This window comes from Aspergillus caelatus (genome assembly GCF_009193585.1).
Source record: "Aspergillus caelatus strain CBS 763.97 unplaced genomic scaffold BDV27scaffold_164, whole genome shotgun sequence".
NCBI classification, from domain to species: Eukaryota; Fungi; Ascomycota; class Eurotiomycetes; order Eurotiales; family Aspergillaceae; genus Aspergillus; species Aspergillus caelatus.
In genome coordinates, this window is record NW_022475427.1 from 59,382 (window position 1) to 84,090 (window position 24,709).

The following is a 24,709-nucleotide window of genomic DNA, read 5'->3' on the forward strand; positions in this document are numbered from 1 at the left end:
CTTAATAATTATGGAATTCTAAACTCTCTCGGATATTTTCGTCAGGTGAACTCATTTCTATGGGCCATGGTTGAATATACCCTCTTTGATGAATAAATAGAAATACTACCGTTGTTCTTGTTTTCTGTAAACATCAGGCTGTTCACCAATATCATTGTTCAATCCAGCTAGCCAAAGAGGAGGGCATTTGCCTTCCGGACCCACTGTATTCGTTGTGGAATGTTGGTACTTACAGTACCAATGGATTAGCTCACCAACAATGTACCGTACCGCCCTCATTTGCTGGTGGGGGAAGGGAGTGTTCAACACATGCCGGTACCGGATGAACACTAAACAATAGCAGCTGTCTTCATTGTGCCAGTCCAGGGAAGATCATGCTGAACGGGTCTCCCCGACATGATCAAATTTCGTCATATTCCATTTGATCAGTATAGTCGGAGACCGGAGGTATCCAGCAATGTTTTCTAGAAATTTTTCAACAATACAGTTTGCCCATCGGATTAAGTGGGTCCTGCCGGTATAGCATAGAATTATGAGACTTGGTACAGTGCAACTTGTTAAACACTCGATACAAGTTCCCCAAGGTCACCCCTCGGTTGGCTTTTTCGACTGAGAGCCAACATTAGGTTACTCAGTTTAAAACCAAAATTTCTGACTAGCCAGATGGGTTCATTCAACACTGAAACATACACACCCAATTCAGTGCTTCCTCTTGTAAATTCTTCTTCCTTTCCTATTGTCTGCTTTTCCCACTGTCCTCTCTTATTAGACTGTGACGACAGGATGGCCGGGATTTGAAATGTTGAGCTCAATTTTTTAGTTACTGTAATGGTCAAATTTTTAAAAACTACATAATGCCTAGTTAGTAGATTAGTCTCAACCCTAGCGATGTCCGAAAGGTTCAACACCCAAGTGTCGAACAGTTGCTTGAAGGCGGAAGTTCAGCCATAAACAGGGAGGCCACATTGTTTCCGTGCTAGGATTTAGCCTCATATAGAAATCCTATTTTAGGGTAACTTCGCTTTCATTTTAGGAGTGTATCACTAGGAGCGGAATCCTATTCAAAATGCGGTTTACGGTTTTGCTTTCCTTTTATTCTATTGTGTAATGGGGATGTTCAACGAGTTGAGAATGACCACTTAACCCACATCGTGCCGCACTAGTGTGTTGGTGTAATGGATAGGCCCATTAAGCCTGGCTTTATAATCAAACTCTTAGTTAACTGTGTTATTGTAGATAGCTGGACAGTTGTATACTACGTCAAATTTTGAGGCGGACAGGTGAAAGCGGAGAGCGCAACTGCCTCTAAGTTGGCTTCCAGCTGGATTTTTTTTTTTTTTTTTTTTGCACGGTCGGCTTTAGCAAGCAATTATTATACCTATGCAACTGAGGAGAATTTTACTCAATCTGGGTTGAAATAATGTTTTGATCTGGATATAATAGATGCGAAAGATCTGGAGAAATGTCACCCTCTTGTTCTTTGGCGGCCGAACGGAGAGCCCTCTTACCTGAAAATGTTGTTGGGCCTTCCTCCTGAATTATTACCGATGATATTTCAGAATGTTAGCCATCCGTGTTCGCAGGCATCATAATATGCTGACATGCCATAATAGCTAGGGAACCGCGACTTGTGGGCATTATTCAATACCTCAAAGGGTGTACGGCACAATGCTGCCAGGACTCTCTTTCGACGAATCAAAATCGATCATGCACCATGCAACTTTCCCGAGGCCCTGAACGAGAGGCCACTACCAGCAACGAGGATTTTCCAGCTCTTAGGCGAGTGGCTACCACTTGTTCGAGAGATATGCATCTTTTCTTACCGAGCTGTGGAGCCTTGCATGCTAAACTTGCTGGGTCGATTCCCCAATGTAGAGCGTTGCCGGTAAGGCTTCCTGGCTCTCCTCTTCATTATTATGCCTCTATTAATCCCAGCAAAACTATTAGTCTCGATGCCGAGAGAAGCGATGAGAGCTCAGATAGTTTAAAGCAACAGCTCATTGAGCAGCCATCCCTTCGAAAGTGGTATCTTTTTAATACTATTCCTGGTTCCTGGCCACTTCTGCCGTCATTCCAGTCGCTACAGACGCTTGAAATAAGAAGTTTATCAAGTGGTACTCTAGTGGTGCCCGCCATGCCAGCTCTCTTGAATCTTCGAATTGGTTTCGATTGTTCCTTTTATAACGATGAGAAAGAAGCGGGGGTTTGGGACTGCGCTGTTCTCGTAGACTTCTCGACGCTACCGAGACTGTCCAGATTGGCTATTTCTAACCTCGACCTTGGTGACTTGGTTTTCCAGGGAAAAGCGGAATCTTTAAAGACATTGGAAATATTTCTTGGGCAAGGTGAATTGAGCGACCAGTTGAGTGATATACTTCGTGAAATTGGAGGAGGGCTGGAAAAAATTATTCTGAACGACGTGTTGGGCACATGTTCTGAGCTAGATGTCGAGCTAATCTCCATCAAGAAGATTCATCTTATTGAGTCGACCGGATTTCTCCCTTTTCTGATCTTCAACAAACTCCCTGCTTTGGAAGAAATTACCTGGGAACAACCCTTCAGGAAGGAGCGTCGCTTGTTTCAGGAGCTCGAGGCCATTCGCAGCAATTTTCCAAACGATAAAAGTGATTGGGCGAGCATTATGCAACTGACCAATAGCAATGGATATCTAACTCCATTTTTGGATTTGGCGAGACGGCGTCTGGTCGATTGCTTCGAGCGTGAATATGAATGGTATTATTTATGATTAATCAAGTTTGACGTCCATATCGAGCCGTTGGCTATGACAGACATCTGCGTCTAGCCAGTGGTCTAAGTCACTACCTCTAATTACTCTATAGGGGTTCTATCAACCCACACCTATCATTTGTGTATTCAATCTGATCCTTTTCCTTGTCCGAGCCGTTTATCCACTCATGAGCCTTTGAGCTATACCCTACTGGGTGTCCATTACCTGCTCTGCGCTATCTAGGTGTGTCTAGATTGCCCTTGGCAGTGCCTGGATAATATACTACACTTTTCTTGATCAAGTTACTAATGAATACTACTACTTTGTGTATGAAAGCAAGGCCTAGCCTCTTTATTAATAGCTTCCAATTTAGAGTGAATCGAAGAACGTAGGGTCCGGAAACATAGGTTTACAGGTGTATCACTATGTGAGAGCCAATAATTCTATTGCTACAATTTTAGTGTATAGCGCCTAGTTGATGCACGGAACCGTCTCCCGCAAGAAATGGAGTCTGATCCATCCATTAAGCTGTCAAGATTACTCGATTCGCTGGGCCCTTGGGGAAACTTGTCTTGAATTACCGCGTCCTGTACCATTCTTTTTAGTGCCTTACCCATTCATATACAATGTTGTTTGCCGCTTCTTCTCTTACAAATTATCCTACATCAAGTTTAACCAGATAGCTTCTCGTTCTTATACTATTTTTGTTCTAGCATGTCATCATTTTCTGTCATTTTGTGGCTTTATTCATATATGGCGAAGAAAAGTGGAGAAAATAAACATGAAAGGATGTTTTAGGTAGTTACACCATCGGTTGGTTTCTTATATCATCCTGCTAGCCGGTAGTTCATAAAACTGCTGTAGACCATTGTGCAGCTGCGCTTCAGATTTCGCAGCTGCACAGCCCGTCCACCATCGGGAGCAGATACCTATGGAAGGATATGTCACTGGGTCTCGATAATGGTTGTAGTTGTACGCTGAGGAACGACGACCGTTACAGCGCTCGCACCGAAGAGGCCCGGCTGTTATCCTCGTTTCAGTCGCTGGATAGAAAGGCTGGTCCCGCTCAGTTGGCAGCCTCGTGATGCTCTGTTTGTGTTCTTGTGTCCCACAGGTAGTCGCGCGAGTTTTGTCTGTGGTACTGACAGCTGCATTTGAGGGAAGTAGAGATTTGCGCCTGGATTTTCCAAGTTAATGCATCATCGAAACCGTGCAGGACGTGACGGATTATACCTGCGCCGAACCCAAAGCCATATGCCATAAAAGAAGTGCATTGGTTAGGACAATCTAGATGATGAATCAGCACGTAAGATTGGCCTTTGACACAAGTGAATCTTGCTCTGAATTTAAAGTATGGGTTTTGTTTCAAATATAACCCATAAGACACCTAACACGGCAAGGCATAGCTGAAACAATTATCTATGGCCACAAATATATTCCAAGATATGCAATAGCAGACAAGGGCGCTTCATGGTAGAGTGTTATAAATTGTCTTAGGTATCTGACCGGGCTGATATGATAGATCATCGGCGAGGTTAATATTTTTTGTTACATATGGCTGGAAAGTGTACGTAGATTTGCTCGGCTAACCATGAAGCCTAAAAGGCCGTCATTCTTACTGTTTAACCAACAGTGATTTAGTTAAATACAGATATGAGATACTTTGAAGATTGGATCGTCAGGCTGAGATTGAGCAGGTCAACTTCGCCTGCCGTACCTGAAGCATATAGTATCACAATTGGATGTATATGTGACATTATAACGTGCACGCTTCGATAGTGTACCATATTTCCAGGATTTGCTGAACCCTTCTTAGGATTGTGATATACTGAACATTCATAAAGGTTCCAAGTTTAATATAAATTCTCTGGTAAACTCAACCCCACCCTCATAGTTCTAGCGTGAAGCCTAGCCAGGCATTCAGTAGGCGCCAACCAGTTCCTCGTCCAGGCTTTGTCCCAGTATGCCATCCTTCTGCTTTTATCAAGGCCTGGATCATTGTAGTGGCCCTAAAGAAGAACCAAGTGTTGATCAATCAGTATCGGACTCAACTATTGGCTGACCGCCAGCCAACTGCGTTGGAATTCCCCACCACACTGTACCATTAGCATGAAGATTTTGACGAACGTCCCACTCAACAAAGGGCTTCATTGCAACAAGTTAACTGATTAGAGTGTCCATTGGGAGCTTTTTCGGTGGAGCGTCCATGCTCAGTACCGGTACAGAGAATAAATAAAGTACCAAAAAAGGTAGGAATCTGATATGAATGATGATCCACAAATGAATGACAAGGGGCCAGGACATCCAATAAACGAATAGATTGCGGTCAAGCAAAGAGCTCACTTGGAAAAGGGACCAAAAATGTCCACTGTCCTGTCGTATGTACCATACAGGCTTATTGGTCATGGTAAGTAAGTGGAGCTATCAAATCACAGACGAATCGTTGGCCTCAACCATTATAACCAACTATAACCAACACCGGTGAAACGCAGTCGTCACCCTGCACGGCTCGCAGTCGCCCAAGACTAAACTTTACGAAAGCCACCAACCGGCCGCCGCCATGAGTGCCAAATACCCATATCATCCTCCATTTAAGAATTTATAATCCCAACACCATATTTACCAAGAAATACTACTACAGCATATCAGCAAACACAGTGCCACATTCTCCCCCGCACTCCTGTCCCGATGAGAGCCAAAAAGCAGAGACAGCCTTTACAGAAAGCGACTGTGATCAAAACGGCTCAAGTTAAGCCAAAAGATTCACTTGGGTCCTTGGATAGAGGCGTCCTTATCAAAATACAGAAATGCCTAAGTCGAGCTCGCCATAAGAGTGCCACCGAGTCAGAAACCAAAGCCGCCCTTTTCGTTGCCCAGAAGCTAATGGCCCAATATAATGTCTCACAAGCGGATCTAGTGGCCAACAGTGATGATGGAAGCAAAGCCCAATATGGAGGAATGAGCAAGGTGGAAATAATTAACGTTAAGAGCCGTACCAGACGTGTGATGAAGGAGGCATTTGTGCACAAGTTGGCAAAGGTTATGTGTACGTTCTTTGATTGCCAATGTTTTTCGACGGACTACGAAACATCCATTGCTTGGTCATTTTTTGGTATAGCGGAAAACACGGTCACAGCGGCAATAGCGTTCGAAATGGCGCACAATAAGATCCTGGACTGGGCATGTTCCTATAAGGGCGGTTCGGCCACGTTCAGCTACCGCGTCGGAGTTGCTGATGGGCTCGTCTCCATGGCCAACCGTGAGAAGAAAATTGAACTCGAGGCGGCAAGAAAAGAGTTAGATATAATAGCCGCCAAGGAACGGGAAGCGGACATGGAACGCGAGCGCAAACTTCAGAGGCTCTATAAAGGACCTTCACTGGCGTTAGACATTGATGGCCAGTCAGAGGACGAAATACCTGGCTTCCTGGACATAGACAGCATGTCCGACGAGTCTTACGGCTCTCTAGAGTCGATAGACAATCTCAATCTTAATACTAGAGGAGCACTGGCCGACTTTAATGAAAATGACGAGAATGTGGTCGATCTCATGTGCAGCGTGGAAGACAACATTGACAAAATTATCAAGAGGGAGTCGCGCGAAACCCATGATTTTAACAGCATTCCTTCCCCTTCGGTGAAGCAGAACCCTTCAGATAAAAATTCCTCGTTTGTTAAAAGCGAGGATATGTCAAACTCGCCGTGGATGTCTGAAACGCAGCTAGTACGTTTTCGCGCCACATCGGTGCAGGTTGCAGACGAATACCTCAAGAAGCACAATATCAAGCTGCGTATGGGAAAGACACGCACAGTGGTCACCCGCGATTACTCTGCTTATCGAGAAGGGTGGAAAGACAGTGAAAAGATTGATTTCCGTCGGCGCAGGTTGGAATGATCGTATATATTGAGCCCTCTGATCTGTACCATACCCAGCCAGAGCTCCAGGACGTTAGATTCTCCTACCCAGACTCCGGTGACTTCCCTTTGTCATCATACTCGGATGTGTCAATATGCGGCTGTTCCATATAGAATAAACAACAATAGAATATGCAATGATTGGGACACAGTCTCTGGTCTCCATACTCATTTTCGCTAGTAAGCTATGGTACTTTACCTTCATTGACTGGCGACACTCGCAGGATCGCGTAGTGCAGTAACTGGTTAATAGCTTTTCGCTTCTCCACTGAATTATTACAGACGTGAGTTACGCTATATGTCCAATCTGCCACTACTGGATGGGTGCAATTTATGCTCATTGTAGGCTGATGTGGCACATTGTAAGCAAATTAGATTTTAGTGAGAAAAGCTGTGGCTCAGTAGACTGGGATCAAAAAGCAGGCAAACAATCGCTTTCAAACAAGTTAACATTTTCCCTGCGTTGGTGCATCAACGTTGTACTTTAGCCCCATAATCCATATATTACGTGGGAGTAAGACATAGTTCACAGCTAGAAGGGAAGGGATAAGGACAGAAAGGGTGTGAATGAAGTACATCTGCAATAGAGGGATCCGCCCTCCCCGTGGCTTACTCTATTAGCATCAGTTTTTAATCCTCAGGTAGTTCTCCAAAACCTGTCTCTCGATTTGATATCTGCGTTACAAGCTCTCCCGGCGTCCCGTGCATTACGCTCTGTCAGCGGTAGCAAAAACCTCTTCAGTGACTTATTGAGACTGAGTTCGACTATCAACTCTGATAACTATGACCTTGAAGGGCTAATACCATTGTTTGCTGCGATGCTCAACAATGAGCAAGATGAGAAAATTTGGGACAAAGTCTATGCTATTGCAACGGAATCGACAACCCCCCCTACGACCCTTGCCTCTCCTGAGCCGAACTCCGTATTTGCATACTACGAGTAGTCTGGTCAACTCTTCCGAACGTCGAAAACACGTTGATCATGTGCTAAAGGAAGAGCTAGACTCAATATACATTGGCGTTCCGGGCTTCTTCGAAGCATATTTTGGAGGAATAGATGGATTAGACAATATCTGTGCTACGGTGTTTGAGAAATGCAAAGAAGGAGATGCATCACTTCAGGGGAGGTGGTTGGCGGGACTGGCCCAACATCTCTAAAGAAAAAGATGTGCTTGCCTGGCTGACTCATCTCGTCGATGTTTTCCACAATTCGCGACTGAAGAAGGCGTTCTAAACCTAGGCCATCGTAGGCTCTTGTCACAACCCAACCATCCGCTAGAAGGATCCACAGCAGAGCGAAAGCTAGATGTTGGTTTTATATGCCAATCTGACCTAAACGATAGCTCCAGGTATCACTGGTCACATGTTCTAGTTCTAGGTGAACTAAAGAGTAACCCAAGTGCCGATACGGCCTCTAGGACATGGCGTGATTTGGGGCGTTATGCAAGGGAGGTCTTAACGATTCAAGATACTCGTCGTTTTACGCTAGGCTTTACATTATGTGGGCCCAACATGCGACTCTGGGAGTTCGACCGTGTCGGGGCAATGGCGTCGTCCTCCTTCGACATCAACAAGGATGGGCTTCAGTTTGTTTCGGCCACGTTGGGTTTTCTTACGATGAACGATGAACAGTTAGGGTATGACCCAAGCATCATATCTACATCTGACGGGAAAAGCTACATTGAGATTCAACGCGATGGACATTACGAGCGTCTTATCCTTGAAGGGCTGATGAAGAGATCTGCATGCGTTGCTGGCAGAGCTACAACTTGCTGGAAAGCCCGTCGCGAAGGAGACAAGACAAATTCTCCACTTGTTATCAAAGCTTCATGGCAATATCCAGAGAGAGAAGAAGAGGGGAAACTTTTACAGGAAGCGACGGAGAAAGAGGTTGTTAATGTAGCCAGATATTACTATCATGAAACCGTTCGGGTGAATGGAGAAATCGACAATATTCGCAACAATGTTCGGAAGGGATTGGATGTCACGCAGTCCACGAACTTTCGACCAATGCGGTATGAGCTGCCCTCAGCTGCAAGTGGCACAGCAGGAATAGAAAGAACCGGTCGCTCTACAAGCACGACCGGCCAGAAAAGGTCATCTAGCCAAGCCAGCGCAATACTGCCACCAAAGAAACGCCCTTGCTCAAGCTCGCCTTCCAAAAGTGTGCGTGATACCAATATACAGGATAGGGTACATCGTCGAGTTATTGTCAAAGATTATGGTCTACCCATATATAGAGCAAGCTCACGCGTCTCGCTACTACGTGCACTTGAGAATTGCATAGAAGGTATGAGTTTTGTTCATGTGCTATAGTTCATCACTAATTATACAAGGCTACCAGTCTTTGCATACGAAAGCAGGACTTTTACAGGGTGACGTCTCGACTGGGAATCTTATCTTGAATGAAGACGTAGGAAATCCGTCATGGTCAGCGTTTCTCATCGACCTGGATCTATCTATCGAGAATCATCGAGAACGACCATCTGGAGCTAGAGGGAAGACAGGGACGAGGGCATTCATGGCAATAGGTCTACTTCTGGGAGAGCAACATTCATTCAGGCATGACCTCGAATCTTTCTTTTGGGTACTCTTCTGGATATGTATTCACTACAATGGTCTAGGCCAAGAGGTTGGGCCAACTGACTTCGATTGTTGGAACTATGAGGATGATAGAAAGCTGGCTCGTTCTAAGCAAGGTATAGTTGCTGACGAAGAGGATTTTGTTAAGATTGCAAGTGAGTTGTTCTCACCATACTATCAAGCATTGGTTCCTTGGGTCAATAGGTTGCGCCGAGTGGTATTCCCGGGAGGTATGCGGAGAAAGAATGACGATACGCATCTTTATAGTCAGATGAAAAATATCCTTCAAGAAGCAGTTAGTGATCCGAAAGTGTTAGCACCATAGGTAATATTTAATCAGCGAGGCATCATTATTTGTAAAGTAGCACAGTTTCAGTATTTTCATATTCAATTAGAATCAGTGTGCTAGCTAATCAGTTTCTTTTCCATAAGCAATATCCGTAACTACTGCATTGCAATCGTTTTTTCGTGCTTACTGCTGAACATTTTAGTCATTCGAGAAACCCAGTACTCAACCAAGCCACTAGCCTTAAAGAGGACGCTAGATGTGGCAGAAAGATATGCTTGACAATACTCATACATAGTATCTAAATAACGTAATATAAAACGTAACAGCACATTACAATGTGTATTTTGGCACGTGAACTTTTTGTAACGTAAGGCTTGTTTTGTGGCGGTGCAATGTTCTGTATTGTGGGGAAAGATTATGTACCGTAATATATCCGTGTGAAGCATTCAGTGAAATGCGTTCCGTCCTTTCATTTTGTTGTTGACATCCAATGGAATCCTACTTTACTCATAAATCAGGTCAGATCTCATAGATTAAACAATGTAAATTTTCATACGTACAGTATATTGGCCCCTCTTGCTGAACTGTGTTATGCTTTCTATTATTCTTTGTGCACTAGCTGTTTAGGGGCCTCCCACTTGAGATTCTAAGGCAACTGTTCGGGCTTCAGAGTACGTGTCACGCATGGAGGATTAGCGCTTTCCCTTAGCATTAATTCAACTCCTTTCAAGCCCAGGGGAGGATTTGGTGTCCATGTTATTGTATCTGCTTTTAGTTACTCAATACATCTCCATTAGCAAAGCAAGACTTTATTTACTAGGCGATAACTCTAGCGACCACCAACACTACAAATCTCGTAAATGAAAAGCTTGTTCACCCATAAAAGTAATTATATTCAATCTATCGAATTATATAATCTCTCACAGAGGCTTTAATCGGGTCGACCGCCGCGACGGCGGTCGTATGACGGACCAACGTTTCCGAAGCGAAATCGCAGACCGTCCTGGAAATCGCTTTTGAAAGGCTAGCGTTACCGCTTCGAAAGTCGCCAACTTCCGCATGAGTGTCTTCAGTAACTTGTCCTCTTCTTGACTGTAAGGCCTAGCTTTCTGACCTGAGGTTTGGAAGTCCGTAGATCTCTGACAAGCCTTGGCCGCTTGCTCCTTAGCTTTAGCTCTAGTCATAGGCCCTGTTAGTCCCACGGCCTCCTTTATCCTGCCTTCGATAACGGGCATGTCTGAAGAGCTTTGTGTTGTGCAATCCGCTTTCTCTATTGGCTTCGATTCATGGTAAGTCAAACTTGGTGCTGGCTTCGCGTTCAGAGAAGTCAGAGACAATGGAGCGTGTTCAATGATTATGTTGTCCGTCTCCGGTACAGCCACACCTTGAGAATCATACCTTCCTAGGGCTAGGTCTGCGAAGGGCTGCTGAAGTGTAGTATTACCCTCGATCTTCTCAGTAGCATAGTTGCTTTCCACATGCACCCTTGAGCTACATGAATAGGGCTGTTCAGTTTCCTCAACCGGCTGGCGCAAGAGAGCAGACGGCGTCTCTAGAATCCGTGGGTTGATGGGAACCGCACCAAAAGTGGGGCCTGTCGTTGAAGGGCTTGAGTAGCCGCTCAAGCTATCGGTCAAATCAGGTGTGTCAAATGTGGCCGATCGAGCATTCTGGCTATTCTGGCTTACAGCAGGCAAATCCAAGCTTTGGCAGTTATTAACGGCTTGCCAAGCCATTCCTTTAAGGCTCTCTTGACCCTTATCTTTCTCCTGAGCAGGGACAGACGTGATAGTCTTGAGACGCATTGCGGGAGGTTCCCAGAAAGTAATCTTCAGTTCTTTCGTAGTAGTAGATAATGGTACGGAAGGCTTCTTGCGTTGCTTGCGCGGGCGTTTCCGCTGCATACAATGATCCCTGTCTGAATTAGACTCCTCGTCCTGCATCGAGGATAATCGTTTCTTGCAGGCCTTCTTGGCTCGCACACAAATGGTTTTGTGGTAATGGTGCACATCGCGAAGGTGCCGGCGGTAGTCCTGTTCCTCGGTAGCAATGTGGTTACAGGAAGGGTCAGCGCATTCCGATGGCCATGATTTCCGATCAACATGCTCCTCAAGATGCTCTCGCAGCTCTGTGCTTCGGTCAAAGGCTCTCATCCTGCAGGCCGCAGGAAGCCGGTCATCCCACATGCATTCAATACAGTATCCGGCACGGATGGTGGTATGGCGATACACCATCACCTCGTAGTGTTGGCTGGTCATCGAGGGGAGGTGTCCCGCACAATGCTCCTCAAACTCAGCACTCTTTCCATCATGGAAGGTGTAGCATTCCCAGCAATACTTGATCTGTTGAAGAGGGATGTTCAAGTTTCGAGCGGATTCTCGTTGAATACAAGAATGGATGTGCGTGCTCCACAAGGGCTTTTCCATGCTGTGGCATGTCAGTGGAGGATCAGATCTATATAGGGAAACAGTGGGCGGCTCACGGTTCCAATAATTTACGACAGCTGACAACGGGGCATCGCTTTTCAAAGGGCTCCTCACCCGGACGATAGACCGCGTCAAAATCACGAAGACATTGGGTAAAGAGATCCTTCACCACACTGGCTTTTTCGTCAAAAGAAAGTGGCTCGTTGGATGACATGACCGCCGCTAAACGGCCTAATTCAGGCATGAGCTTGCACAGCACCCGCTTTTCTGCACTCTGCTCAATATGATCCGGGCGTTCGCGGCCCCTAGTCAGGATTTTCCAGTCCCGACGACTCTGGACCCATTGACTCTGGTATTTCTGCAACCTGTTCGAAGAGATCCTTCTCTTAAGGACGCTATATTCGCGCTTTGCTCTTCTGATGTCATCATCTGACTGTGCTTGCTGGATTTCTGCGGCTTTGGCGACCAAACACGGGTCTTCATGGATCTTCTCTTCCTCTTCTGTAGGCAACCGGCGAGGGAGGCCATTCTCGTGGAATCGGTCGTAGCCTTGAAAGTAGTCAATGTGAGTATGATCTGCGGCTCGGCCTCGTAGAGCATTGAATACATCCACGCCGGAACAGTTAGCAAGATAGTCATTTCCGTACACAGCTTTAGACCTTTGTGTAAGAATTTGAGCCACGAGAGCCGAGGAATATTTGTCTGCGCGAGGATTTAGCTAAGCTCTCATATCAGGTGAAAAAAGCATGAACCAACCTTGGACAGCTTTTCCTAGCTCGCGGCGCATCGCATGTACCGTTGCAGTTACAAAATAGCCAGCATTGACAAGGATCTTACGTAGACCCTCTTGATATCTCTCCTTTGTCAACGGCTCCTCACTAACCTTTTCTGCTGTGACGCGTCTTACAATACATCGGTCTTTGGCTTCATCATTCCATCTAAGGACCAGTTCGTCTTCCCCTTCGGGGATCCTTTGCTCAAAAATCTCCTCTGGCCTGGAGAACCCAAAGAGAGCATTATCCGCAAGAGCTAGTGCTAGGAGGTGCAAGGCTCCTGAGTAGATAGGTTCATTGCAGTCCCAAATAGCAGTACCAAAGCTGTTCTCGTTAATGACCACTCCAAAGCTGGTGATGGTGATAACTACATACATTGTATTCTCGGGGTCTTTGTTGTTCTTGACAAACTGTTGGTCAAGCCGCCATCCGACCCTCCAAGGAGCATTATCGGTACGAAACAATACAAGCTCAATATTCTGGCTACTGTCAGCATTTGGAAGTAGAAGTATAGGCATATTAGACTCCGTACTTTGTAACGAAGCCCCCGTCCGACTCTTTCTGCTGATGCAGGTGTGAAAGAGGACACTCTGGCACCCGTGCATAGGAACTGAAGAGTAATGAAGTGAAACTGGACACGGTACCTTCCATGCATGAAGAATGGATCATCTGTTGTCCAGAAAGCGGTCATGGCGCGCTCAAAGCTCGAAAGCTTGAAAGTGTGCTTCGGTCTTTTGATCACTGAGAGGAACCCCTCTTGAACTAGATCATGCTCTATCCACTGTAATAATCAGATACATGGTCCTCGAAAGAGGAATCCAACTCACGCTGTAAAGAGCGGCCCGGTTATGGGGGGAAATCTCGTTCCCTGTCAGAAAATAGAAGCCTGGGACGAACTCTTGAGCCCAGATCAAAGTCGTGTCCTTGGTCGGTCGTCCATTTGGTGCAAGTCTGCCGTTAGTAGACTCAACATGCCACCGGATAAACTCTTTGAGTTCCTCTAGTGTTGGCGCCGGATGCCCGTCTCCAACCTTATGGTCTTCAGGCATATCTTTCTCCTCTTGGAGAAATCTAACGAAGTCATGGTGAGAAGAACGACTTCATCTTAGAGTATATAGATACTTACTCCTCATACCTCCGCACTTTCCCTGCATATCTCTTTTTCGTTTTGGGCGAAGCTCTACCCCTTGTCCTTTGGGTATCTTTCTGTTGATGAGCTTTCGCCTCATAGCCTCGCTGTTTACGGAGTTCACGGCGAGCTTTTCTTTTCTTTTCATCCTGCTCAGCCTTCGATGAAGAAGAGCGTATAGCCATTATCAGCCGCTGAAATATAGCAAGATACAATGAGTTTGGAAAAAGTACGAGAGAAAGGATTGTAGAAGATTGGTGCGAAATGAGATGAAAGTGAAAATGTCCTGGGCGAGTAGGGCATATTTATATTCGCAATTGAAGTGCGATACCTTTAGTTCCTTTACTTAGAAATGACCCCTCATCACTTGCTTCAAATTCTGCTCGAAGCTTCTTAGTGTCGAACATAGTGTGCGGTGACTGAAAAAGATTACCAGCCCTTGTCTTTGAGACGCCCCCAGATACATGCGGGTTGGATCATATACTGGATCACTTAGTGTGTACACGGTTTAGAGAACTGCTGTTGGTCACGTGAGAGAAAACAGAGAGTGGACTGGAGTTGCTCCGGGATCACACACTGAGTTGAGCCAGAGCAATCCGGGAGCAACCGGAGCTGCGGTGCGTGCTCACTGAGCAGTCAGTGAGTGGCCCGGAGCGAACACGGAGCCCTCACGTGCTGCCCTCACAAAAGCGGCGGCATCCGAATCGGGTAACAGGACCCAACTCGCAGCAAAACAGTTCACTTATACACTTGTATTACGACATGGATATTGTAGGAGTCTTACTAACCCAGTACAGAAATCACAGCATGTGACCCGACCGGACAAGTCCCAAGTAAAACCTGAGGAACCCTTGGCCCTAAGCTGACCTCAACTTAGACTTATGCTTGTCAGTGCTATAGATGCTTTTTAACCGTAGTCAATATCTTATTGCTTTAGTAAGATCAAATCCTTACTTTACTTTGACTAATATATATCTTTATAGTGCTAATAACCCACCCAAGCCTCTCAAAGTTCCAACGCGACGCCAAGCTTAATTAGTTACCCTAGGCAATTCAACAACCTCTCCTATGAACAGCATCCACGATTTAAGATATAAACCAAATTCAAAAATCAGACAACATGTGAACCTAGCCAACTCGGTATAGTTCTACAGTTCAAATACCTGTAGTAGGTATTTTTTATATCTATACAAATCGCTCTTTCGCGGACTAGTTGACACGGTAACCTCTACGACCAAATTCTGGCATTTGTATAATTCAACTGGTTAGTGGGTTTGTCGAGTATACTTTGTCCTGGTAGTAATAGAATGGGGTGGATCTGCTAGATTTCAGCCTATCAACTTGGACTCAACCTTGGGCTAACATCATGGATGACGGTCGACTGTTGACCTCGGTCAAATATGTATCATTGGGCGCAGCTGGTTATATATAGTGTCAGAAATGGCCAAAATCTCACTAAACGTCCATGCCTAAACTTTACGGCCCCCCTCCTTCTGGAACAGATTACTGCGCATTCACTGGCTCTGTAGATAACTCTGGATAACCACGAAATACGTGTTGGACTTCCACCCAGTCACAATCACATGTAAATAGATCCATAATTCCGTAGCCAACGCTCACCAGGCGTACATAAGGCAGAATCAGACAGCCATAGCGCCCCTCTGTTGAAATTTTGAACTTTGAAGTAGAATCTAACCATTGGCTCCCGAAAATTATACACAGGTAGAATATGCTCAAAGAACAAACAGGTATAAGCAGGAAATTGGTATTAAGAAAGCGGAAAAAGAAAGAAACGGAGAGGTTACAGCCATTTTCTTCCCGCAGCCGTAACCCGCGACCTGAAGACGGGACTCTTAATCTCCATGCCTTGCCTATAGAATGGGCTCATCACGGTCTTGACATAGTTTTCGTAAACCTCGTTCATAAATTGGCGCACGGCCTCCTCGGTCTGCGGGGAGGTTGGGTTCGCCCCGATTGAACTAGATGACGCGCGACTGGAACTACCACCTCCTAGAGCAGAGGCCGAGAAACTTGCTCCTAGTATTGAAGAAGATCCGCTTCCAGTTGAGGAAGTGGAGGGGAGTTGAGGGGGTTGATGTAAGAGGAGAAATCGGGCGCCGGAGGGAGCGAGGAAGGCGGAGATGTAGGCTGAGGCGGGTGGATAGGTGTCGATGTGTTTTAGATACCTTCATGTTGGTTTTTGTTTTAGTATGCGGCCTATATCACATCAAGCAAGTAAGAAACGGAAAGAGGAGACATACAGGTTCCCATTCATCCACTGTGCTTCCTCTACAATGTCCAGACTTGAATGGATGATGAATTGGTTCATGTATTGTGCGGTATCCGGAAAGCGGAAGCGGGCAATTCCATCGCCACCACTTTTGGAGGTGCCGAAGGCGATGTTGAACAAAGGAACATCTGTGGGGGAGAGAATGGTGAAGTAGTAGGACATTTGTATTTGTCAACTTCGCGGGAATATTGGCTCAGAGAAACAATGATGATGTACGGGGAGTAGATAATGGTACATAAGTCACGTGAACGATAAGATAACCGTTATCTATTCGTACTGTATGTATGGAGTATATGGTTTCTCAATAATTGTTTCCACCTTACATAGCGTGACTATTTCTTCCCCGAGGTTGCCTCACTATTTCATTAGCTTATACGGGTGCAGATTCGACAGGTTCCTGATAATCATATGCTACAGCATAAAGCCCTGCCGTATGTGGTGCTGGACCCTGAAGTAGTGGACTGAGATGCTACGTACTATGTACATGCATTCTCCCTACATTGCTGGCAACGCGTCATCTATGCCAGGAAGGGATATCAATTTCAAATGAGCTATACTACCCTGTGTATCAGCACGTTGATGGTTATAGTGAACCCACTACACTTTACACCTCAAGATGTCCGACAATTCAATCTGAGTGTTTTGTATGCCATATGCATGAGGAGCCCGAAAAAGCCACAATGAGACGTCATATCACTTGTTGCAAGGAATCTGGAAGTACAAGGAAGGAACAACATGTTGGCTCCTGGCCGGCTTTGTGGGACTACCCCACCCATCGTGATCTCTGAGCGATCCAGCAATTTAGTCACCCCTGGCTTTGATGCTGTCCTGTCTATCAGAGACACTAGAGGATGTATAACAGTAGCCCAGATCGCCCTCCTTCTGGCGAACTGACAGAGCTTTCTTGTAACTCATCGCAGCATTTTTGCTTATGTATGATTGCTCCGCAGATCATAGCCCCATTTCACCAACAAGCCACGAGGTTTTATGACCGACAATTCTGGAATGACGCCAGATGGCGTCTTAACTCACTCGCCCCGAGATAGTGGTAAGTACAAGCCAAAAGCTGAAAGTCTTTCCCTTCCTACATGCTCTCACCCTCGAACGCTAGCTGGTGCCCCGCTAAAAAATGTAAAAGACAACCAGCTTTCCTTAAAATCTTATGGACACCGAGACACTTCTCCGGAGGTGCCGAGCGGACCCCGAGCCAACGCCAATGAGAAAAAGCAGCGATGGAGATGGCCACTTAGAATTTGGCACTTAGTGGTTGACCAATGGTTTCTTATTGTCATGGGCATCCTGATTGCCTTTGCCTCTCAGGTGCAGGTGCCAAGGTCCCAGCAGCAGATGAAGAAAACCGTCGTCAACTATCTAGCGGTTGCCGTCATTTTCTTCGTCAATGGATGCACACTTCCTACTCAGGTTCTAGTAGAAAATCTGAGCCGTTGGAAGGTGCACATCTTCACCCAAGTGCAATGTTATCTCCTGACCTCATCTATTAGCTATGGTATTGTCAGCATCTGTGCAACTGATAGGTATTTTATGGATCCAGCACTATTGATCGGAATCATAATTCTGGGGTGCCTTCCTACCGCGTAAGCCAACTCAATGAGAAGTTCACGGTTATTGGTTTTCTTTCTGTTGTGGGATGATCGCTAATCCGATGCCAATGACGTAAAGCATCTCTTTCAATACAATAATGACCAGAAAGGCCAACGGAAATGGAGCCTTGACTATCGCGCAGTCGACCATTGGGAATCTTCTTGGTCCATTCCTGACGACAGCTTTGGTAAAGCTCTACACCGGCACTGGCGTCTGGTACACAGACATCCTGCCGGGGACCGAAGGATTCACCGAAACATATCGATATGTCTTTAAGCAGCTGGGGCTTTCAGTTTTTGTTCCACTGGTATGTCCTACATTCCCATTGATAGCATGTGAATCGTTGACACTTATATACCTCCTTGATTAGCTGGCCGGGCAAATCATAGTCAGCGTATTTCCACGTCTAGTGAAGATTGTATTCATAGAGTGGAAAATGAACAAACTGAGCTCTTTTGCATTATTGATCGTTATCTGGAGTACTTACGATGGTGCATTCGAATCAGATGCGTTTTCCAGCGTTCAGTCAGATAACATGGTATTCGTTGTCTTTATCTTGGTAGCACTATTTCTGGTGTGGATTGCCATCGCCATTCTGGTCTCATGGCTATGGCTCAGCCGCGAGGACACGATAGCTGTGGCATATCTGGTGCCCACCAAAACTCCGGCGATGGGTGTGCCAATAACGACGATCATGTTTGCGGGGCTGTCTGAAGCCGCTCAGTCTAGGGTGCAGCTGCCCATGGTCATTTACCAGGGGGTCCAAACGACTCTTAGTAGCTTGTTGACTATTCCCCTGAGGAAATGGAAAGCTATCGAGTCTTCGCGGCGCCGATTGGTGCAGGCTGAAACTTCGGAACTAAACGATCTGTCGCAGGATACAGGCTTACCTACGAGGCCTGCGAATAATAGATCAGTCAGTACTATAGCATGATTGAACTTAGTGATATCGTGGAAGACTGCGTGACCAAATTTCAATTTTGTTGCATACAGCTCGGCGTTATAAGTCATTTAACCATGTGATTGTGTCTGATCACAAACATGCCTTGTACTGCGTTGCTCTATTAGTTCTGCTCATATTGCAATCTACACTGACTTCTACGTGGTTTTGACCTACAAGTAAATGTGAAAAATTTCACGTCCATATACTAGTAGTGTCATACAACTACTCGCAGTTGATAGTCTCCTCAAACAAAAACACCGCTTCCAGGACTGTTCATAGAGAAAAAGACAGTTTTGTGTGGCATTTATATCAAAGATCGCAGACTTTCTTACCCAAGTGTAGACATCCCAGAGTCCATAGTTAGTAGCTAAACGACTTAACTGTCCACAAACAGCGTAGACACTCCATAAACTCCAAAAGAACCCTACAGAGTATACGATAAGCCCCAGCCACAATACCGATAAGATAGCCTTATCATCACATGACCGCTATCAACCAGAACTTAGGTCCAACTTTCAAAAGAACCCCGAACACGAACCATCATCCAGCACTCGGAACAAAACCCCATACATCAAAAATGCCACCCCCAACGATTTCATACGGCCTCAACCTCGCAAAGAAAAAACAACCAAACGCGCGCCCAGGCGCCCCGGGGGCCCTTGGGCAAAAGCGCAAGAAAACAATCTTCGACTCGGACTCGGACTCGGAAAGCAAAGACACCGGAAGCGGGGAAATCGAGATCTCCACAATTGGCGGACTAGAAGAGACGAAAAGCACTTCATCTTCATCTGCGAAATCGTCGACCACGGGACCTCCTGCGAAGCGCAAAGTTCCGTTTGGAGGAGCTGCCACGGGGAAACCGAACGTGAAGCCGCTTGGCAAGAATTCTATTTTCGCGGACGATGATGAAAACGATGAGACTACGGAGCAGCAGACGGAGAATAGTGGGGTTTCGTTTGGGTTGAATACGAAGAAGGGTGGTGGTGGTTCCGCGGCGGGGAATAAAGGCTATGTGAATCTGTCCGCGATGCATAGTAGTAAGAAGCATGCGCAGGAGGCGGCGGAGCTTGATCCGTCGATTTATTCTTACGATGCAGTGTATGAGAGCTTGCATACGAAACCTGGGAAGGGGAAAGCGGCCGCGGAGAATAAAAGTGAGGGACCGCGGTATATGGGGTCTTTGTTGCGGAGTGCGGAGATCCGTAAACGCGATCAGCTTCGCGCGCGGGACCGGGTGCTGGCTAAGGAGCGGGAAGCTGAGGGCGATGAGTTTGCTGATAAGGAGAAGTTTGTGACGTCTGCGTATAAGAAGCAGCAGGAGGAGTTGCGGAAGATTGAAGAGGAGGAGGCAGAGCGGGAGAGGCAGGAGGAAGAGCGACGGAAACAGAATGGAGGTACTGGTATGGTTGATTTCTACAGGGACATGCTATCTCGGGGCGAACAACAACATGAAGCTGTTATGAAGGCTACGGAAGAGGCTGCACGGCGGGTGCAAGCTGGCGAAGCTCCGGAAGAAACAGAGGAGCTCAAGGAGAAGACAGAAGCGCAGAAGGCCGAGGAGCTCAACGCGCGGGGTGCCCATATTGCCGTCAACGACGAAGGACAAGTTGTCGACAAGCGGCAGTTGCTATCTGCTGGTCTCAATGCCGCCCCAAAGCCCAAGCAACAGCCCTCTGCGGCCTCGGCTTCTGCTGGATCGGGCGCTTCTGCGCCAAGGTCCCGGTTCCAATCGGAGCAACAGAACGCTCGGGCTGGCCAGCGCGCTCGTCAAACAGAGATGATTGCCTCGCAACTGGAAGAGCGAGCGCAACAGGAAGAAGCGGCCGAGGCAGCACGGCAGAAAGAAATCGCAGAGCGCAGCCGCAGTCGCAAGACCGAGGGAGATGTCTCGAGCGCGAAGGAGCGATACCTGGCGAGAAAAAGGGAACGAGAGGCCGCTGCGAAAAACAAGGGTGCCTGAATTTTCCCAGTTTGCCTTTACTGTATACTGTTTTGATCACTTGGGAGTCACAGGGGTTATGGCTGCATAAATGAGGCGTTAGACATGGTATTGTTTGTATATGCGTATAATAGATGTATGATAAATGCGAAAATTGACATTCTCCCTAAATTACAACCCCCGAACTTGATTCACCTTAAGCTGTGTTGTAGGCATAGACTAGTCTAATGTGTCAGTCTTTCTCAAGTACAGGTCTTAATTTATTCAAACAGGCTATACGGAGTACAGAATCTAGTCTAATTTACCCTTTTAGGTTTCTAACCTATTACTTTCTACTATAATATTGAATTCAGCACTAATCGCTCCTCTATAGGACTATTAAGTAAGTATCTTACAAAGAGCAAATGATTTGATGTAAGATTTTACCCAGCACATGACCTCTGGATCTGTGTCACCTGAAGCCATGGTCAGATTCTCCCCCATCTCACCTCGTGTAATCAATCAGTACCTTACGGCACAGTGACTGACTACATATGATCTCACCAACAAGGAGACACATGCACCCCACGGTCCATCAAACAAGCATAGTGATCTCCTAGATCTACTAGACAGTTTCACCGCATTACTCAACCCCTAACTAACGCTCTTACGAGGCCGCGATTTAGGGAAGGGGCTCAGATATACCGTTCATATTTAAGCATTCTACAAACCCCCTGTGAAAGGAATATTACCCCTAATTGCAGCAAGGATGAGTTTTTGAGTCTTCATTGAGCAACAGGTTGCATTAAGTGAATAGGTAAAGACATATCTCATAAACCCGAAAACAGAATCATCACTCGTTGCGCATTCACGAAACAGGCTTAACTCCTAAATGTTTTATCGCGTTGGCCTCCCTTTTTTGTCTATGAAGATGCGTGGTGTTTTATAGTAACTCAAACTGAAAACCCCCAAGGTCTACCAAATAAACGCCTAGTGAATCATGACAATTATGCAGTCAGGGCAAAGCTGAGGCCCATTATACCCATTCCCGCGATGGCAAAGCCGATTGACATCCCCCGGTTGTGGGTCAGTCCCAACCCTTCGCTGAACAACTGCAGGGCTACGGAGGTCATGACCCCCGCTGTAGCGGCGAACATACCTCCGTACACGGCCCAGGACGAGTCGGCATCGTCCCCGGGGCTACCGGTTCGTCCGGCGCCCCAGATCCAAAGGACCGCGAGACCTGCACCGGCCGGTTGGCTGACACCGCCCAGAAGGCTGGACCAGAAAATCGCTTTGCCGCGCGAGTGCAGGGCAAGATAAAGAGGCAGTGCCATGGCAAAGCCTTCACTGATATTGTGGATGAAAAGGGCAAGAAAAACGGTCAGACCAAGTTTTGGGCTAGCATGGTTGGTAGCATAGGTGATGAAGCCCTCGGGCAATTTGTGAAGAGCGATCGCTATCGATGTCTGCAGACCGATAGACAAGAAAGCATTTTGCGGTACATGGTGGTGATGCTGGCTTCCAGGCACTTGTGTTTTGGACGTGCCATCCACGTCTCCCGCCGGTGAAGTCAGGTATTCAGGTATTTCGTTACGAGGGGTAGAGGAAGATGAGTCCCCGGGTTTGTGATGTGTGTGGTTGGAGCCAGACAAGTCTTCTTCTGGGCCATCCACCCGTTCAATGTCTATATGCACGGGGATAGTGTGAACACCAGTGTCATCTGCGACAGAGACCTCAGGGGCAATTAGAGTCTTAGAGCATTCGGCACCGCATGTCTGCGAAAAGCCATAACAGGGACCATTCTTGTCGCACTGCGTTTTGATGCCCACCATACGACTTAAGCGCCGGCCCAGACGTACGCGCCAAGTTCCGGCAGGAAAACCGGCAGAGTGGGGATTTCCCTCAGATCCCGCGTGTGGCACCGCAGGACTGGATTTGCTCGCCCGCGCCAGCAAAGGAGTCCGCTCGGTCCAACCATGATGATCTTCTGAGCGATGTGCATGATGGTGGCCGTGGCCACGTTCCGGGTCGGCAGAGTTTGCATCCGGCTCATGACTATGAGCACAGCCGACGACGTGGGAGGGAATATAACGATGAAGAAGCGCAGACAGGAAACGAATAACAATGACGCCGGCCAGAAAGAGACCGATCAGGGAGTAGGCGGCAGCAGCGGGAGACCATCCAGCACGGGTGAGGTACTTTTGAGAGGTAGGCAGCATGCTATAGAGAGAAGTAAAGAGCTAGCCAGGTTAGCCATGGCCGAGTAAAAGAAAACAAACCCAAAAAAAAAAAAATATATAAATAAAGAATAAAAAATAAAGAATAAAGGAAGAAGGAGAATTACCATAACACCAGCACTAAGACACAACGAAGCGGAGAGAAAGGCATTATTATTCACGATCTGGAAGCCTTTTCCTCTAGAGAAGTGGCGGAGTAGAACGTCAACACATATGACCGCGGACCCTAAGATGCAAGCTAGAAGAAGGTCAGCGTCAATATGCTCCAATGATCAAATACGAGAAAATAAAAAAAATAAAATAAAATAAAATAAAATAAAGTAAAAGATTAATTTTTTTTACTCACCCACGCCAGAGACGCCGCTCATAACCCAACCCCGAACATCATTACTGACAGCCATGATGGTTTAATCAATGTGGAGAAATCTCGGGGGGGGGGAAAGTGACGATGGGCGGAGCGGAGGATGGAATTAAAAGGGCAAGAAGTTTCGAGGACCTTGCGGGTGGGTGATGTCACGGGGTTAATTCCCTTTCTTTTTCCTTTCGCCTCTTCCGTATTTTTAAGCTTAGCAAAAATATCCTATATTTATTTTCTGATCATATCATATCTGTAGATAATACAGCCAAGCTTTTTTTTTTTTTTTTTTTTTTCATGTTCCGAGAATGCTACCACGGAAGCTCCCGTGTACATCGACTTGGTTGGGTCTAGATCAGTGGATTGACGGTCGATATAATGGGTAACGGAGGAGGAGGAGCTGTTGAGTAGTAGTAGGCCAAGGTGGTGTGTGGATGTGTCTATGAAAGTTTATAATCGACAATCTCTAGTGGCTAGACTGAATGCCGCATCTTTGGAGAAAGGTACTGAACTGCCGTGATTAGTTCTTAGAACTATTTGTTATTGCATGGTTCTCATTGGTGGTCTGCATGTGGAACTAGCGATTGAAATGTAGAAGGACATTGAGCTAAAATAACTAAGCATTTGTCCAACAGAGTAGTCAGCAGATAAAGATCAATTGGACCCGTGAACACATTGAAAGAGTAAGGAGTGTCCTCCTTCGAATCATTTCCCCTATTGTGACAGTCTCAAGATATAATCATGCTGTAAAGAAAACAGTGTTTCCTTCCTTCATACCTCAATCATACATACATAGCTCCAATACAATTTTCGATCATACTCCCTGAGCAATGAACAAAAACTAACATAACGACATGAACCTGGGATCGCCCACACAGACAAGCATCCGACCGACTTGAGCAGGCACTAGAGGTCACAAGCCCGTGTCTCCCCATAATTACCCACCTAGCAAGTTACTCAGAACAGGCTGTTTTCTGGACAAGCAAGGCCTTAGATACATATATGACGAGAAGAGCATATGTGACAGTCTCTGTAAGTAATACAGATCACCGAATTGAAGCAGCGGCGATGGGCGCAAGCATTCGCACCGGCCGTAGTGTCGAGGTCATCCTCAGTCTCCACTTGATCTTCTCCCTTCAGTTGATTCTGTGCAATCATGGCGTCCGCTTCGGCGAAGGAGTTATCCAACTCTGAACATAAGGAATCAGCCGCCACGGCCACCGGGATGCCGTTCATGTCTTTGAGATAGTAACCGCCGTCTTCATCGTGAAGGACCGTTTCTGGGTGGTCGCGCACCGCTTGATTCATTTGCTCGCGTGTCTCGCACACGATAAGCCCTTCAGGGACGGGCTTGCTGTATCTAGTAAAGGACATAGCCGCTGAGCTTGTCCAAGCGAGGAGAAATAGGAAGGTGAATCTTCCTAGCATTGATTTCAAAGCCATGATTCAGATATTCTAGGTGTGCAAGGGGCATGATTTGAATGATGAAAGTTGTGAACTTTTTTTTTTTTTTTTTTTT

The 24,709-nt window shown here is 46.4% G+C and overlaps 9 protein-coding genes across 9 annotated transcripts; 5 read left to right on the forward strand and 4 right to left on the reverse strand.

The window, feature by feature from the left end:
- Positions 1–1,514: 1,514 nt before the first annotated feature.
- Positions 1,515–2,746, forward strand: BDV27DRAFT_160457 (uncharacterized protein; the record flags this gene model as incomplete). The annotated part of the gene is made up of 3 exons (XM_032073035.1): positions 1,515–1,562; positions 1,614–1,885; positions 1,948–2,746. 3 exons carry the CDS (start codon positions 1,515–1,517, stop codon positions 2,744–2,746), a joined length of 1,119 nt encoding a protein of 372 aa, XP_031924792.1.
- Positions 2,747–5,416: 2,670 nt separating this feature from the next.
- BDV27DRAFT_147608 (DUF2786 domain-containing protein) lies at positions 5,417–6,622 on the forward strand (the record flags this gene model as incomplete). The annotated part of the gene is made up of 2 exons (XM_032070778.1): positions 5,417–5,774; positions 5,865–6,622. 2 exons carry the CDS (start codon positions 5,417–5,419, stop codon positions 6,620–6,622), a joined length of 1,116 nt encoding a protein of 371 aa, XP_031924793.1.
- Positions 6,623–6,962: 340 nt separating this feature from the next.
- BDV27DRAFT_166717 (protein kinase family protein) lies at positions 6,963–9,770 on the forward strand (the record flags this gene model as incomplete). The annotated part of the gene is made up of 8 exons (XM_032074263.1): positions 6,963–7,004; positions 7,284–7,565; positions 7,636–7,727; positions 7,765–7,840; positions 7,939–8,932; positions 8,979–9,274; positions 9,323–9,537; positions 9,761–9,770. 8 exons carry the CDS (start codon positions 6,963–6,965, stop codon positions 9,768–9,770), a joined length of 2,007 nt encoding a protein of 668 aa, XP_031924794.1.
- Positions 9,771–10,434: 664 nt separating this feature from the next.
- On the reverse strand, positions 10,435–14,027 carry BDV27DRAFT_166718 (uncharacterized protein; the record flags this gene model as incomplete). The annotated part of the gene is made up of 7 exons (XM_032074264.1): positions 10,435–11,941; positions 11,997–12,642; positions 12,697–13,037; positions 13,089–13,192; positions 13,246–13,494; positions 13,541–13,784; positions 13,840–14,027. The coding sequence occupies 7 exons, from the start codon at positions 14,025–14,027 to the stop codon at positions 10,435–10,437; spliced, it is 3,279 nt and encodes a 1,092-aa protein (XP_031924795.1).
- Positions 14,028–15,260: 1,233 nt separating this feature from the next.
- Positions 15,261–16,313, reverse strand: BDV27DRAFT_26146 (TRAPP subunit TRS20). The gene is made up of 2 exons (XM_032076154.1): positions 16,104–16,313; positions 15,261–16,028 (listed from the first exon to the last, which is right to left on the reverse strand). The coding sequence occupies exons 1-2, from the start codon at positions 16,292–16,294 to the stop codon at positions 15,644–15,646; spliced, it is 576 nt and encodes a 191-aa protein (XP_031924796.1). The 5' UTR covers positions 16,295–16,313; the 3' UTR covers positions 15,261–15,643.
- Positions 16,314–17,422: 1,109 nt separating this feature from the next.
- BDV27DRAFT_160462 (bile acid:sodium symporter family protein) lies at positions 17,423–18,668 on the forward strand (the record flags this gene model as incomplete). The annotated part of the gene is made up of 3 exons (XM_032073036.1): positions 17,423–17,727; positions 17,813–18,041; positions 18,105–18,668. 3 exons carry the CDS (start codon positions 17,423–17,425, stop codon positions 18,666–18,668), a joined length of 1,098 nt encoding a protein of 365 aa, XP_031924797.1.
- A 566-nt stretch (positions 18,669–19,234) lies between these two features.
- Positions 19,235–20,793, forward strand: BDV27DRAFT_132664 (splicing regulator NSRP1-like domain-containing protein). Its single transcript, XM_032067927.1, has one exon. It carries the CDS (start codon positions 19,255–19,257, stop codon positions 20,635–20,637), a length of 1,383 nt encoding a protein of 460 aa, XP_031924798.1. The 5' UTR covers positions 19,235–19,254; the 3' UTR covers positions 20,638–20,793.
- A 180-nt stretch (positions 20,794–20,973) lies between these two features.
- On the reverse strand, positions 20,974–23,333 carry BDV27DRAFT_26157 (Zn(2+) transporter ZRT3). Its single transcript, XM_032076155.1, has 3 exons — positions 23,182–23,333; positions 22,943–23,073; positions 20,974–22,838 (listed from the first exon to the last, which is right to left on the reverse strand). The coding sequence occupies exons 1-3, from the start codon at positions 23,234–23,236 to the stop codon at positions 21,603–21,605; spliced, it is 1,422 nt and encodes a 473-aa protein (XP_031924799.1). The 5' UTR covers positions 23,237–23,333; the 3' UTR covers positions 20,974–21,602.
- An 847-nt stretch (positions 23,334–24,180) lies between these two features.
- On the reverse strand, positions 24,181–24,564 carry BDV27DRAFT_147615 (uncharacterized protein; the record flags this gene model as incomplete). Its single annotated transcript, XM_032070779.1, has 1 exon — positions 24,181–24,564. The coding sequence occupies one exon, from the start codon at positions 24,562–24,564 to the stop codon at positions 24,181–24,183; it is 384 nt and encodes a 127-aa protein (XP_031924800.1).
- Between the last annotated feature and the right edge of the window lie 145 nt (positions 24,565–24,709).